Here is a 15839-nt window from a genome sequence, read left to right as displayed (position 1 = left end):
ATTGTACAAATAAGAATGCTTGATAATTCCCCCCCCCCCCTATATCTCCATACATCTACACTACACCAACCTGCCAGACCACCGCTTTTAGAGCAGAGTGGTGGGCGGTGGATGTCAACAAGGGTGGGAAAGAGCAGCATATCGGGACGAGGTGGTAAGTTTGATAAAGTTTGAATGTATTTACAAAAATTATTTACATTGAGGAGTCCTACAAGTTTAACTATATTGTTCGTATGTTCATGATGACACCTGTTTCCCCATGTACAGCTTTTATTCACAACGTACCAAGTTGGTCATGCAAAGAAATTAAAAATAAATCACCCCATTGCTATGTTTTTGAATTGGTTTTTCAAATCTTATATATAGAAATCCATCTCTAAAAGTCAAAATTAACAAAGGTAAACAGCGATAACCTAACTATATAAACTCACCCTGAGGGTTTGTCTGCGTTGGGGACTGAGGGGAAGGGCCATTCTGTGAATGTGCAGTTTCCAGTGCAGTTGGGGATTTGGAGGGTTTGCGGTCACTAGCTGACGGAAGCAGTTTCTTAGGACGTCCACGTTTACGACCAGCCATTTTCCTACCCTTCTTACTAAGTTTTCTTCGAGCTTTGACTGGTGACGTCTTTTTTACAGAAGCTGGCTTTTCCTCCTCAGCTCCTGAATCCTGAAATATACAAAGTCTGATGTAAGTGCCTGGTGAGAACAGTACTTTACTTTCATATTGCCTGTTACATTGTCCGTTATTATGGTCGTATTGTGGCTACACATTCTACTGAAAAACACTACCTTAATCTCCTGAATTTTTGTAGGGGTGGTGGTATTGCTTTTTCCTTCACGATGATTCTTTCGCCTTGTTGTTTCTTGCTCCTCCTAGGAAAACAGAGCAAATCTATAATATTTAATACAACAGATAAAAGAGACTGTCAGTAGGTTTATGCTTCTCTATCTACCTCATGCTGTTTCTTCTTTTATTCCAGGGTGTCATGAGTCATAAGCTGCATCTATGCTTTCCTGGCAGCCCTAGAGCTACATCCAAGTTCTGCAGCCACAGGGAATCAAATGCGGAGTATTCAGGTTTGGAGAATGATGCCAAACCTGAACAGTAGGACACGTCCACTCAACAGTAGTGACTATGTTTGGGCCACTGAGAATAAAGGGGCTGCAGTACAGACCCCCCTTCACAGTGGTATACCTACAACCATTCTTTAGGAACTGCATCATTACCCCAACTGAAGTGAATACCGCCAGCTTTATTTTCCCCTCAGTGGCAATATACTATGAATTCATATGATAGGAATACCTTTAAAAACTGGAACTTAACAGGCAGTGTTTCCTGGTAATTTTTCTCCAATTGAAACTGAACAGGACCTAAGAGGGGCTGGAGTATTTAAAGGGGTACTCAGGTATAAAAAAAATAAAAATCTTTCAAATCAATTGATATCAGAAAGTTATACAGATTTCTGACAGTGCTCTCTGCTACCATCTCTGTCCTGTCAGGGACTGTCCAGGGCAGGAAAGCTTTTCTATGGGGATTTGCTACTGTTATGGACAGTTCCTGTCCATAACAAAGGTAACAAAGGTAACAGGAAAGAGTCCCATGTCAGACTAGAAAGAATACACCACTTCCTGCAGGACATACAGCAGTGGTAAGCGCTGAAAAAACTTGAAATTTTTAAATAGAAGTAAATTAAAGTGACACTGTCACCCCCTTAGTGCATTCTGACATCTCTACACAGGTGTAAAGGGTAAATTTAGTGTTTTTCATATCTTATTTCATATCATACGTCATGGTGCTTGTTCAAGTAAAAAGTGTCCTTTTATCAACTGCAGATTGTATTAAGTGGGCGTGGTCCCGCGGCACTAGCGCCACATAACCCCGCCCACAACGGCACGGTTGGCCCCGCCCCCTTGACGCCCATTGGTTGTCCAACGTAAAGGGGGTGGAGTCTAGACCTTTCGGCCAGCCTGTTCCAATGGCCGGCGAGGGGGCGGGGCCAATTGTGCCGTTGTGGGCGGGGTTATGTGGCGCTAGTGCCGCGAGGCCACGCCCACTTAATACAATCTGCAGATGATAAAAGGACACTTTTTACTTGAACAAGCACCATGACATATGATATGAAATAAGGTATGAAAAACACTAAATTTACCCTTTACACCTGTGTAGAGATGTCAAAATGAACAAAGGGGGTGACAGTGTCACTTTAAATATCTATGTTACTTTCTGAAACCAGTTGATTTGAAAGATTTTTTATTTTTTTTTGCCAAAGTACACTAATCACAAAATTATCAATATGCAACTTAAGTTTCTTTTGTAGAGAATATATGCAACTTTTTAGCTCCTGTTTATTTCTAGCAGTAATTTTGTTAGAACATATATTGTATTGTATATTTATCTAAATCTTAAAACTTACCCTGAGTTTTGGATTTTTCAGACTGGAAAAATAATTTTCAAGCTGCAAGACAAATTGTTAAATGGTGACAATCTGATCCCAAATTTATTTTTTCTTGCTACAGCAGCACATACAAATGTTTATTTAGGGTTTTATGAGATATTATCCTATTACTGATTCTAAAGAACCACTCCAGATTTTCTTTTTTGCCACAATAATGCACACTTCTCATTACTAGGCCATCTGATTCCATTATAGCACAGCAGCATAAATGCAAATACATAACTAGGTCATGTCACTCAAGTGCATATTAAAAAAAAAAGTTAAGGAAAGTTCTGCACAGGGCAGCCCACAGCAGCGGTAACAGAAAGGCCCCCAGGATAAAGTGGGTGAGAACAAACATCTTGCAGTACAGAGCCATGAACAGCAGTGCTCCAGAGGTTTACATAGCTTCCTTGATTAGTGTTCAAAGTAAAGAGGTAGCCCTGGTGACCGCTGAGGTAGGGTGTGCAGGCTGCAAACAGAAGTTTGTGCCGGCTGCCAGGGAGCTGAGGGGGTGACTGGCACAGTTGCAGTGCTTCACTGATGGATAATGTGTTACAGGCTCAGAGCCATGTGTGGTGTGTGTGAGGATTACCAATGGTAAAGCTCCTTATTGCTTGTCATGTCTGTGGGAATCCACTGCCAGGACCCAGCTTCAGCCCCTTATTGCTTTCCTAATAATCCTTGAAGGATCCACTGCACTGCCTTTTGGACTACAAGCCCCACAATTCCTTTGAAACATTTTTTATTGTCATTTATGCTGGGACTTGTAGTTCCTCACCATTGCAACGTTAAAAAAGAGAGTTTTACATTATGGCTGGGTTCACAACGCATCAGAGGTATACAATAGCATCTGCTTAAAATAAAAAAAAAAGCAGAAATATACCATGATGTCCTGTTCCTGGGCACCTTGAGTTTTTTTGGACTGCACAAACTCACCTAGTTCAGTCCATTTCCTGCACATTTACGTTTATTTCGGGATAATAATTGTTGTCTGCTACCCTTTTGAGTCCTGCAAAACAGTGCTGTGGAGTCTGTAAACCACAGCTCTGACAAACTCTGGCTCCTGAATTCTATCAGGGAACGACTGATTCGCACTCTAGCTTCTTCATAAATGGCCAGTCAGACACCAGGGGAGTTATTTATGACAATGGTGTAAAGTAGAACTGGCTCAGCAGCTTCTTTCTCCTCTTTTTTTTTTAAATCTCAATTTTCACATTTTACAGTAGAAAACAGCAGAACAATCTGGCACTTATACAGGGGTAAACAGAAAGAGCAGATATAAGCCCAACAGCAACACGGGCCGTTTGGAGCAAACCACGGCTCCTGGTGAAAGATAATACATGCCAACAGCAAGGGTGGGGAGTGAGCTATCGCTCAACACAAAGAACCAAAGGTAAAGAGGGAGGAAGAAAAGCGAAAGGGAGAAGATAGAGTCTTTAGAGGGTTATAGAGAGAGGGGCAATTGAGAGAAGAGCACAGGAACAGGCAACTCCTCACTGAGCCAGCAAAGATCTGTATTCGGCGAAGTCTGTGAACTGATCCCAATAAAACCACGTCCGGTAAAACCGGGACACACGGCCATATAGCTGTGCTGTAAGGTCCTCCATGCGTTTGGTATCTTCCACTTTCCGGAGCCACATAGAGATGCTGGGGGATTGGCAGCATTGATCATGAGGACTGAGAGACGGTAACTTCTGAGTGGAATGTCGAACACATGCAGGAGGAAAAGTGCAGGAGAGAAAGGGAAAGGTAGGCTGTGAAGGTGAAAGCGATACGCCATACCTCCTTCCAGAAGGGCACCAGTTTGGGACAGCTCCAGAAGGTGTGCAAAAGGGAGCCTTCTCTACCACAATTCCTCCAGCAGAGTGGAGACACATCCGGAAAGATCTGATGGAGTTGAGTAGGAACCCTATATACCATCGGGAGAGGAGTTTATAACCTGCTTCCTGAAGATGAGAAGAGATCGAAGAGGAATGTGTACATGTGAACACTAGGTCCACTTGTGTTACGGAGAAAGAGGTATTCAGGTCCTCTTCCAAGGCAGCGAGGAAAAGAGGTGGCGGCTGATCCAGAGGAGAGCCCAACATAGCATATATAAGGGAAAGGGTATGGCGGAGACGGACAGAACTCAGACAAAGGGATTCAAACTGAGTGATTGTCCTTCCTCCTCCTTCTAACTAAATATTCACAATACACAAAGAAAAACTGGTAATGCAAGTTCCTTGTGATATAGAGGTCAGATATAGATGCCCAGACTTATCAGCGCTCTGTCAGCATCTACACTCCTTAATCATTGGGGCCACATAGGAATCACCCACTCAGCCAGCCAGTCAGTGACTGCAGCTGTGCCCCCTTTAATTTCTGCCTCTCTCAAACACACACAGCCATAGCACACACATGCAGCCTGCTGCAGCCATAGCACACTGAAGAAAAATCAAGCAATCTTCTCACAGAGAGAAAACCCCACAGTGAGGACAGAGGTTACTGCTACACTATTTATGGCTTCTCCTCATCGTCCTCTTTATTTATATTACACAGGATATCTTCATATTACACTGCTGCTCATATACAATCATCCAGCATCCAGGAAGAGAACAGCACAGATCTCCTCCCACACAATGGACTCTTGAAGCTCAGAAACAAACTGACAAATAGTAACGCACAACCTCTTCCCGAGCACTCTTGTCTAATAGGGTCTGTGCTTTATTACTGATATATGGACGACATTTGTGTTTTTCTGCTTTAATAAGGGAATAACATTCATAAAGTTCATATGAAAATTAAATTATAAAATGTTGAAAGATTTTCTGGACTGAACATTGTTATTTTTTTAGTGCATGCCACAATATATCTTTTTTTTTTTTTTTTTTTTTTACACAGGATGCCAATGTATATCTCTGACAAACTCTTCAAATGTGGTGTGAACCCACCCATATTGTTTAATTATTGTGTTGTAACAGTTAGTTCAAGTAACTTCTGGGGAATGTAACATGCAGATCAATTTGAAATCTTGCATTTTTATTCTCTTCACTGAGCCTAATAATAAACTGAAACTTCCTGTTCTTCCTGTGTATTGCCCCCTCTACCACCAATGACAGCTTGACGGCTTTTGGGGGAGTTGTGGATGAGGCTCTCTATTTTCTCAGATGGTAAAGCTGCCCATTCTTCTTGGCAAAAAGCCTCCAGTTCCTGTAAATTTCTAGGCTGTGTTGCATGAACTGCCCCCAGAGTGGCTTAATGATATTGAGGTCAGGAGACTGAGACAAGTCTCAAAACTTCTGGAACAAGGTCACTAGGAGTGATGAGACCAAATTCGTACTTTTTGGCCACCACCATAAACATTACATTTGGAGAGGTGTCAACAAGACCTATGAAGAAAGGAACACCTTCACTGTAAAGCACAGAGGTGGACTGCTGATGTTTTGGGATGTGTGAGCTATAAAAAAAATACAGGAAACTTGGTCAAAGTTGAAGAAAAAAAGTTGACCGCCACACATTATCAGCAAATACTGGAGACAAATTTACACTCATCAGCCCTGAAGCTGCTCATGACAACATGACAACAATCCAAAACACAAGGCCACGTTCATCTGTCATTGGCTTCAGTAGAACAAAGTGAAGGTTCTGGAGTTGCCATATCAGTCTCCTGACCTCAATATCATTGAGCTACTCTGGGGAGATCTCAAGCCCGCAGTTCATGCAAGACAGCCTAGTAATTTACAGGAACTGGGGTTTTTTTTTCCAAGAAGATTGGGCAGCTTTACCATCTTAGAAAATAGAGAGCCTCAACCACAACAACCACAAAACCTTGAGCAGTCATTGATCTGAGTGGGGGCAATACACAGTATTAAGAACTGGGGTATGTAAACTTTTGATCTGTGTCATTTGGCTGTCATGTTTTTGGTTGTCATGATTTAAAAAGACAAAACATAGTAGTTTGACGATAAATGGCTTCACCCAACCACGAATAGAAAAAAGCTTTTGTTTGATTCATTTATATTGTCTGAAAAAAGGACAGGAAAGCAAAAAAGAAAGCAAAAATTCTGTAATTCGGTATGTAAACTTTTGAGCACGTTAGTATATTACTGGGGGCCCCTAATTGTCTCTGCCCGGCCCCACGATCAACTCTTTCTTCCTGCTTCTTAGACGACTGCTCTGACCTTCCAGCTCAGCCAATCATGGAATGGAAAGCTAGGAGCATAAAACACTGAATTTTATGGCCTCTTCACATTTATTTTCCTTGGCTTTCTATCTAATGTAAGGGTACATGCACACATACAATATCACAGCGGATTTCATCACTGCGAGTTTCTTGCAGTAAAATATGCTGCAATTCTGACAGCCTTAAAGGGGATAACTAGAGAGCAGGAAAGGTCCTACCTAGAGATGAACGAACCGAACTGTAACAAACCAGATTCGTTACGAACTTTACAAAAAGTTCGGTTCATCACCGAACAGAACTTTGAGAAAGTTCGTAACGAATCTGGTTAAAATAACAACAACAAATAAAATCTTAAGTGATGCAAACACCTCTGGAATGCATCTGGGAAAGCAGGGAAACAGTATTACAGGAATCGGCATTACCGGGGTTAGCGATCCCCGACAATAATGCCAATCCCTCTAATGGTTAATATTTAATTAATAAAACAAATTTTCATTCTAAAAAAAAACATTTCCGTTGTTCAATAGCATAATTAAAAGGAATCCATGCTTTTGCAATTAAATATACTGTTAATAAAAAAAACTATATATAAATAAATGTATATATATATATATAATTTATTTATTAATTGATTTATTTACAGTATATTTAATTGAAAAAGCATGGATTCGTTTTAATTATGTTATTGTACAAGGAAAATAACTTTCTTAGAATGAATATCTGCTTTATTAATTAAATATTAACTATTTAATGGAGCTGTATTAAATTCATGAGTCGGGTGCAGTGCACCCGGTCCATGGAGTTTAAGGAGTTAAGTAGTGATGCAGTAGCATCACTACTAACCCTCTGTAGCTGTACAGTAAGGAGGGGCGCATTGCGCACCCCTCCTTACAGTACAGGAGCAGGGAATCCCTTAATTAAGTGGGGATTCCCTGCCCTACGGGGTTTCCCACCGAGAAGCAGAAAGCGGTCTGCTTCTCAGCGGGAAATTTAAAATTCCCTGCACAGAAGTTACAGTCTGGCTCCCAGGGGCTTAAGTCCTTGGGAGCCAGACTGTAACTCCCATGCCTATGCTGGAGGTCACCCAGCTTTCCCACCATCCTGTAAGGTTAACACTAACAGGATTATGGGAGAGCTGGGTAACCTCCAGTATAGGCATGGGAGTTACAGTCTGGCTCCCAAGGACTTAAGCCCCTGGGAGCCAGACTGTTCTGGCACTGCACCTGCACCAGCAAGCAAGAGGGTTAAGTGTCCCCTCCCTTGCTGGGGCAGATACAGTGGATCTCCATGGGGTGGGGGGTGATGGCTGGGGCTTACCTGCAGCTTTGTCTATAGTTGGTAGCAGTCCCGGTATGTCCAGTAAGCCCCGCCCCACGTGACAATAAGCCCCACCCCTGTATCGGATGAGCCCGATCGAAGGACGGGGCTTAGGTCGTGGGGGCGGGGCTTATTGGACACTCCGTGACTACTAGCAACTATGGACAAAGTAGCAGGTAAGCCCCAGCCATCACCCCCACCACCCCTTGGAGATCGCACTGCATCTGCCCCAGCAAGGGAGGGGACACTTAACCCCCTTTCTTGCTGGTGCAGGTGCAGTGCTAGAACGGTCTGGTTCCCAGGGGGTTAAATCCCTGGGAGCCAGACTAACTCCCATGCCTATGCTGGAGGTCACCTAGCTTTCCCACCATCCTGTAAGGGTTAACCTTACAGGACCCTGGGAAAGCTGGGTGACCTCCAGCATAAGCATGGGAGTTACTGTCTAGCTCCCAGGGACTTAACCCCTTACTTGCGGTTTGTTTTTGCTTGTGTTTTTTCTTTTTGTTTTTCAGATACTGGCATGCAGAGGATTCCGGGGGATTCGTTTGGACTACGTCGATGACCGGCGGACTTTACTGTACAATAAAATGGTCAATAAGGGGTGTGGGGGTGTTTTTATTTGAATAAAAAAAATGTTTTCACTTGTGTCTTGTCTTTATTTCTTTACTTTATAGACTTAGTAGTGGAAGCCGTCTAATAGACGGAATCCATTACTAAGTCGGGGCCTAGTGTTAGCCGGTATAAAATGGCTAACACTAACCCCCCATTATTACCCCAGTACCCAATGCCACCAGGGGTACTGGGAAGAGCCGGGTACCAGTGGTCCCGGAGCGTCAAAATTGGCGCTCGTGGACCGGGCGGCAGCAGGCTGGTAATATTTAGGTTGGGGAGGGCCTAAACCAATGGCTCTTCCCACCCTGGTGTTACTAGGCTGCTGTTGCTTGGTTTTTAACCCAACTGGTTATGAAAATAGGGGGAAGCCTATGAGTTTTTTGTTTTTTTTTAAATAAATAAAAAAAAAAAAAAGAATAGGGTCCCCCCTATTTCCATAACCAGCCGGGTTAAAAACCAAGCAACAGCAGCCTGGTAACACCAGGGTGGGAAGAGCCATTGGTTTAGGCCCTCCCCAGCCTAAATATTACCAGCTTACTGCCGCCCCAGTCCAGGAGCGCGAATTTTGACGCTCCGGGACCACTGGCACCCAGCTCTTCCCAGTACCCCTGGTGGCATTGGGTACTGGGGTAATAATGGGGGGTTAGTGTTAGCCATTTTATACCGGCTAACACTAGGCCCTGACTTAGTAATGGATTCCGTCTATTAGACAGCTTCCGCTACTAAGTCTATATAGTAATGAAATAAAGACAAGACACAAGTGAAAACAATTTTTTTATTCAAATAAAAACACCCCCACACCCCTCATTGACCATTTTATTGTACAGTAAAGTCCGCCGGTCATCGACGTAGTCCAAACGAATTCGCCGGAATCCTCTGCATGCCGGTATCTGAAAAACAAAAAGCAAAAACAAACAGCAAGTAAGGGGTTAAGTCCCTGGGAGCCAGACTAACTCCCATGCCTATGCTGGAGGTCACCCAGGGTCCTGTAAGGTTAACCCTTACAGGATGGTGGGAAAGCTGGGTGACCTCCAGCATAGGCATGGGAGTTACAGTCTGGCTCCCAGGGATTTAACCCCCTGGGAACCAGACTGTTCTAGCACTGCACCTGCAAGGAAGGGGGTTAAGTGTCCCCTCCCTTGCTGGGTCGGATGCAGTGCGATCTGCATGAGGTGGTGGGGGAGGGGGGTGATGGCTGGGGCTTACCTGCTGCTTTGTCCATAGTTGCTAGCAGTCTCGGAATGTCCCGATAAGGCCCGCCACCGCGGCCAATACAGGGGTGGGGCTTATTGTCACAGGGGCGGTGCTTACTGGACATACCGGGACTGCTAGCAACTATGGACAAAGCAGCAGGTAAGCCCCAGCCATCACCCCCCACCCCACGGAGATCGCACTGCATCTGCCCCAGCAAGGGAGGGGACACTTAACCCCCTTGCTTGCTGGTGCAGTGCCAGAACAGTCTGGTTCCCAGGGGGTTAAGTCCCTGGGAGCCAGACTAACTCCCATGCCTTTGCTGGAGGTCACCCAACTTTCCCAGGATCCTGTTAGGGTTAACCTTACAGGATGGTGGGAAAGCTGGGTGACCTCCAGCATAGGCATGGGAGTTACAGTCTGGCTCCCAAGGACTTAAGCCCCTGGAAGCCAGACTAACTTCTATGCAGGGGATTTTAAATTTCCCGCTGAGAAGCAGACCACTTTCTGCTTCTCTGTGGGAAACCCCGTAGGGCAGGGAATCCCCACTTAATTAAGGGATTCCCTGCTCCTGTACTGTAAGGAGGGGTGCTCCATGCATTAATATAGCTCCATTAAATAGTTAATTAATTAATAAAGCAGATATTCGTTCTAAGAAAGCTATTATTGTTGTACAATAACATAATTAAAACGAATCAATGCTTTGTCAATAAAATATACTGTCAATAAATATATTTATATACACACACATTTATTTATATATTTATTTTTTTATTAACAGTATATTTAATTGCAAAAGCATGGATTCCTTTTAATTATGCTATTGAACAACGAATTTTTTTTTTTTTTTTGAACGAAAATTTGTTTTATTAATTAAATATTAACTATTAAAGGGTGCGGCAAATGCCGGCAATTTTTTTTTCACTATGTTTGCACTTCAGGGTCCCCCACTCACTGATAGCCTGTTAATCCAATCAGCCGGAGTTGTTCCATCTCAGCCAGCAGTTGGCTGAATGGGCAGTCAATGAGAAGGGGACCCGGATATGTAAGCAGGAGGGCTGGGGGATAGTGTTAACAGGTAAGCATGGTCTCTATTATCTTTAGCATAACAGTGTAACTACCATTTTTAAAAACTTCTGACATGTCATAGAGACATGTCAGAAGTGCTTATCGGTTGGGGTCCAGCTGCTGAGAATCCCACTGACGGCTAGAACGAAAGGGAAGCGCACGCGGGAGCAGGTGCTCTGCTTTAATCTCGGCGACGCAAGCAGTCTATGAAATTCACCTCACTGTAGCAGGGATGAAGGGGCAAAATGTGCACTCCCGTGCACCTGCCACTTCATTCTAGCAATCGGCAGGGTTCTCAGCAGCTGGACCCGACCGATAGTAGTTAAACTTTAATGACAATCAATTACAGTGGATCAGCTGCGATGCGGTACGTGTGAACGTACCCTAAAAGAAGAAACCATACTTTTGCTTCCTTTCTTCCTGCTGGTGTTTGGTACAATCTCGTTTGTGTGTATTTTATTCAATAAAGCTTTGGGGGGGAAAAAACACTACCTAAGAGGATTTCAGTAGTATAAATATAAATAAAATCAGTGCAGCATAAAAGTAAAAGAACTGTAATTTAGAAAGGTGGGAATATAGAGTAACAGTAGAATGCTTACTAAAGTCCTATCAATGGTGTGCAGATAGTAGGAAACTGGCTTCCCGGTCCAGGAAACAGAGCCCTTCAGTGGTGACAGTTCAACAACTCTCATTATTGTGCCAATATCTGGAAGAAAAAAAATTGTTACCAAAATTTAACATGGATATTTTTTTTTCACAAAGGACGGAAGACTCTAAAAAACCAAGTGTTAATTCTGTAAGGGAACGTTCACACTGAGGAAAACAGGTGGAAATTCTGAGCGGAATCCCACTTGCCAAAGTGTCTCAATGCAATGTATAGCGTGCCTCTGCTCAAAGAGATGACAGCTTTCAGTTTACCACAAGGGCCCTGTGGCCACCCAATATTAGGTTATGTATCACAAACAATTTTGCATCATTTAAAGGGGTTATCAAGTGCTACAAAAACATGGCCACTTTTGCACCACTCTTGTTTTCACATTGGGTGGGATCTGAAACTCAGTTCCATTGAAGTAAATGGCGCAAAACTGCAAACCACACCTGAACCAGAAACAAGAGTGGGGCAAAAGTGGCCATGCTTTCGTAGCACTGGATAACAAATTTAAAATAAAAAATAGAAAGGGGGTACCTAGCAGTCACACCAAAGTCCAATGGTGTAACTGAATTCATAAAAGTTAAGCTACTGCATCACTCCAGGGAGGAAGAAAAACGTGGATTTAGCCACTTTTGCATGAATAAATACATCTTTAATGAATCTCTACTAAAAATATATATATATATATATATATATATACATACATATATACACACACACACACACAAACACTGTATATATACTGTATATATATATATACACACACACATACATATACATACACATACATACATACATACATACATACACACACACAAACAAACACACACTACTGTTCACAAGTTTGGGGTTGGGGTCACCCAAACAATTTTGTGTTTTCCATGAAAAGTCACACTTATTCACCACCATACGTTGTGAAATGAATAGAAAATAGAGTCAAGACATTGACAAGGTTAGAAATAATGATTTGTATTTGAAATAACATTGTTTTTACATCAAACTTTGCTTTCGTCAAAGAATCCACCTTTTGCAGCAATTCCAGCATTGCACACCTTTGGCATTCTAGCTATTAATCTGTTGAGGTAAGGTGGAGAAATTGCACCCCACGCTTCTAGAAGCAGCTCCCACAAGTTGGATTGGTTGGATGGGCACTTCTGGCATACCATACGGTCAAGCTGCTCCTACAACAGCTCAATGGGGTTCAGATCTGGTGACTGCACTTGCCACTCCATTACTGATAGAATACCAGCTGCCTGCTTCTGCTGTAAATAGTTCTTGCACAATTTGGAGGTGTGTTTAGGGTCATTGTCCTGTTGTAGGATAAAATTGGCTTCTTCTTTGTGATCCAAACACCTCAAACTTGGATTCATCCGTCCACAACACTTTTTTCCAGTCTTCCTCTGTCCAATGTCTGTGTTCTTTTGCCCATCTTAAACTTTTTCTTTTATTGGCCAGTCTCATATATGGCTTTTTCTTTGCCACTCTGCCCTGAAGCCCAAAATCCCGCAGCCGCCTCTTCACTGTAGATGTTGACACCAGGGTGGATTTGATTTAAATCTAACTGATTTAAATCAAAATTTAAATAACTAGTCAGTAAGGCTTGATTTAAATCAGTGATTTAAATCAAAGTTTCTACCTAAACTAGTTCTTGCTATTTTAAAGGACAACTCCCACGAAATTTTTTTTTAGCTTATTTAACACACATTACAAAGTTATATAACTTTGTAATGTGGTTAAATACCCGGTCTGGCCCCCTTCCCCCACTTTCGGACCCCCGACCCCCCGCCCCCCGGAAGTTAAAGAATATATACATTACCTATTACAATCGTCACGGTCCTCTTCTCCCGGGCGGCATCTGGTGACGACGACTTTGGAGCCGGGGGGCGGTCCGGGTCTTCTTCCTCCTCGGCGTCTTCATAGAGAGTGAATGGGACGGAAAAGGCTGCTGGTGCACATGCGCACCAGCAGCCTTTTCATTGGCTGGAGCGCATCACATGGCTTCCAGCTTCGTCAGCCCCGATTGGCTGAGGTTGCTGGAAGCCATGTGATACGCTCCAGCCAATGAAAAGGCTGCCGGTGCGCAAGCACACTGGCAGCCTTTTCCATCCCCAGGACCCGGAAATCAGAGACATCGCTGGACGGCGGAGACGGTGAGGCGGACGGCGGGCGAATGGAGTGGCGATCGTCACCGGAGGGATGGTGAGTATGGTGTCTGTGTGTGTCTGTGTTTGTGTTTGTTTTTTTTGGGGGTCCCGCGGGAGTTGTCCTTTAACATGCAAGTAGATTAAGATTTTTAGAATCACTTTTTATATTACTTTTTTCTCCCCAGTTTAATGGGTTAATCATTCATATTTGGACACCACTGTTCTGTTGTACTTAGGAAGGAGAAAAATAATCCTGACCTTAATATCAATTTAAATAGATTTATTCAACTGAAACAACAACAACATTACAGCACAAGTTATTTGCTTAAACAGACATCCATGTTTGTTAACTAATTTGGCTAAACAAAAAAAAATATATATATTATATATATATATATATATATATATATTATAATATATATATAATGTAATATATATATATATATATATATATATATATATATATATATATATATATATATATATATATTTATATATTTTAGGAACACATGAAAAACTTAAATACTTCTGTCCCTGCTGTCCTCTGTAGCTCACTTGTCGTCATCTTCATAATCATCTGCTCCTCACACTTAGATTCACATTCTTCTTGTGTTGTGCAGATCTATTCCACTCCAAACAATCAGAAACATATTGTCTAACTTGGCACTGAAGGGGTTGATTCTGTATTCATAGGTTTGTAGAACAATAGGATTAAGGTCTTATTCTCAACTCTGCTCATGTTGTAACATTTTTGCTGTGAAGAAGAGGATGGGACCTCTGCGGAGTCAAATTCAGTTTTGAGAACTGCATAAGTAAAGCAAGCGTCTGTGATAATATAGGAGAGAAACTGCCCACTAATCCTAAAGAAACCTCTGGAAGAGCATGGCATTGTGAATGTTACACATATACAGCCTTTATTCTACTGAGTTAAACAACTAAGCTTTATCTCATGATGGAAGAACCTTTGGATGGTAAAATATTTTCCTCAAAAGGCAGTTTATTGTAAAAAAAAAATCCGATTTAAATAAAAAAAAAATCCTATTTTTATGTTTTGTTTTTTTTTTAAAACATTGATTTTTATGCACCCTGGTTGACACTGGTGTTTTGCGGGTACTATTTAATGAAGATGCCAGTTGGGGACCTGTGAGGCGTCTGTTTCTCAAACTAGAGACTCTAATGTGCTTATCTTCTTGCTTAGTTGTGCGACGCGGCCTCCCACTTTTTCTACTCTGGTTAGAGCCTGTCCTCTGAAGGGAGTAGTACACATCGTTGTAGGAAATCTTCAATTTCTTAGCAATTTCTCGCATTGAATAGCCTTAATTTCTAAGAACAAGAATAGACTGTCAAGTTTCAGATAAAAGTTCTCTTTTTCTGGCCATTTTGAGCGTTTAATTGACCCCACAAATGTCATGCTCCAGAAACACAATCTGCTCAAAGGAAGGTCAGTTTTGTAGCTTCTGTAACAAACTAGACTGTTTTCAGATGTGTGAACATGATTGCACAATGATTTTCTAATCATCAATTAGCCTTCTGAGCCAATGAGCAAACACATTGTACCATTAGAACACTGGAGTGATAGTTGCTGGAAATGGGCCTCTATACACTGTGAGAAGGTACAAGGTGTCATAGTAGATGACCGATACGTGTCACCGAGGTGCCTGGCCTTGGTGAAGTGAGCTAATAGCTTTTGTCAGTAACCCTAGGTTACTGACTTTTTGTTGAATAGTATGGCTGTTTGCACAGCTGGTCCGGGCCGGCCTTTCACTGGAGCAGTCTTAGAGCTGGGTGGCATGACTGCTCCCACGTATTCCAGGCCGGGTTTTCTGTGGCTGGATAGAATCCAAGTAGCTCAGCAGAGCTGAGGGTGTGGTCCCAACTCTAGAGTTTGTGGGACTTGCAGTGCTGGAGTGTGTCAGCTGGGAAGCTGGTGGGTGTCTGGAAGCTGTGCCATCCCACCTTTCCACATCCTAGCGGGTGAACCCGCAACTGAAAAGGACTTATGAGTTTGTGACGTCCACTTGGACTTTATATTCTGTTTTGCTGAAGTCAAGCCATTAGTGTTTTAGTTTGCTCTACCTTCTATGCTGAAAATAAAAGGACTGCTGTTTGGCTAAACTGCATATTGAGAGACTTTTAGATTGCCATTTGAACTCATCCCCACAACACCTATGTAGATATTGCACCAAAAACTAGACATTTGCAGCTAGAATAGTCATTTACCACATTAGTAACGTATAGAGTGTATTTGATTAAAGG

General features: G+C 42.6%; 1 protein-coding gene across 2 annotated transcripts in view; it reads right to left on the bottom strand.

Moving 5' to 3' along the window:
* DOT1L (DOT1 like histone lysine methyltransferase) overlaps positions 1-15839 on the bottom strand; it is a 177357-nt gene that overhangs the window by 41783 nt on the left and 119735 nt on the right. For both annotated transcript variants that reach the window (XM_069962499.1, XM_069962500.1), the window contains 4 exons: positions 11387-11493; positions 2414-2455; positions 789-872; positions 432-666 (listed from right to left, as the gene is read on the bottom strand). In XM_069962499.1, the coding sequence (XP_069818600.1) occupies positions 432-666; positions 789-872; positions 2414-2455; positions 11387-11493 (468 nt within the window). The remainder of the gene's footprint in view (positions 1-431; positions 667-788; positions 873-2413; positions 2456-11386; positions 11494-15839) is intronic.

This window comes from Dendropsophus ebraccatus, chromosome 3 (genome assembly GCF_027789765.1).
Source record: "Dendropsophus ebraccatus isolate aDenEbr1 chromosome 3, aDenEbr1.pat, whole genome shotgun sequence".
Classification (NCBI taxonomy): Eukaryota; Metazoa; Chordata; class Amphibia; order Anura; family Hylidae; genus Dendropsophus; species Dendropsophus ebraccatus.
Note: the sequence above shows the minus strand (reverse complement) of the source record. Positions and strands in the feature narration are given on the sequence as shown.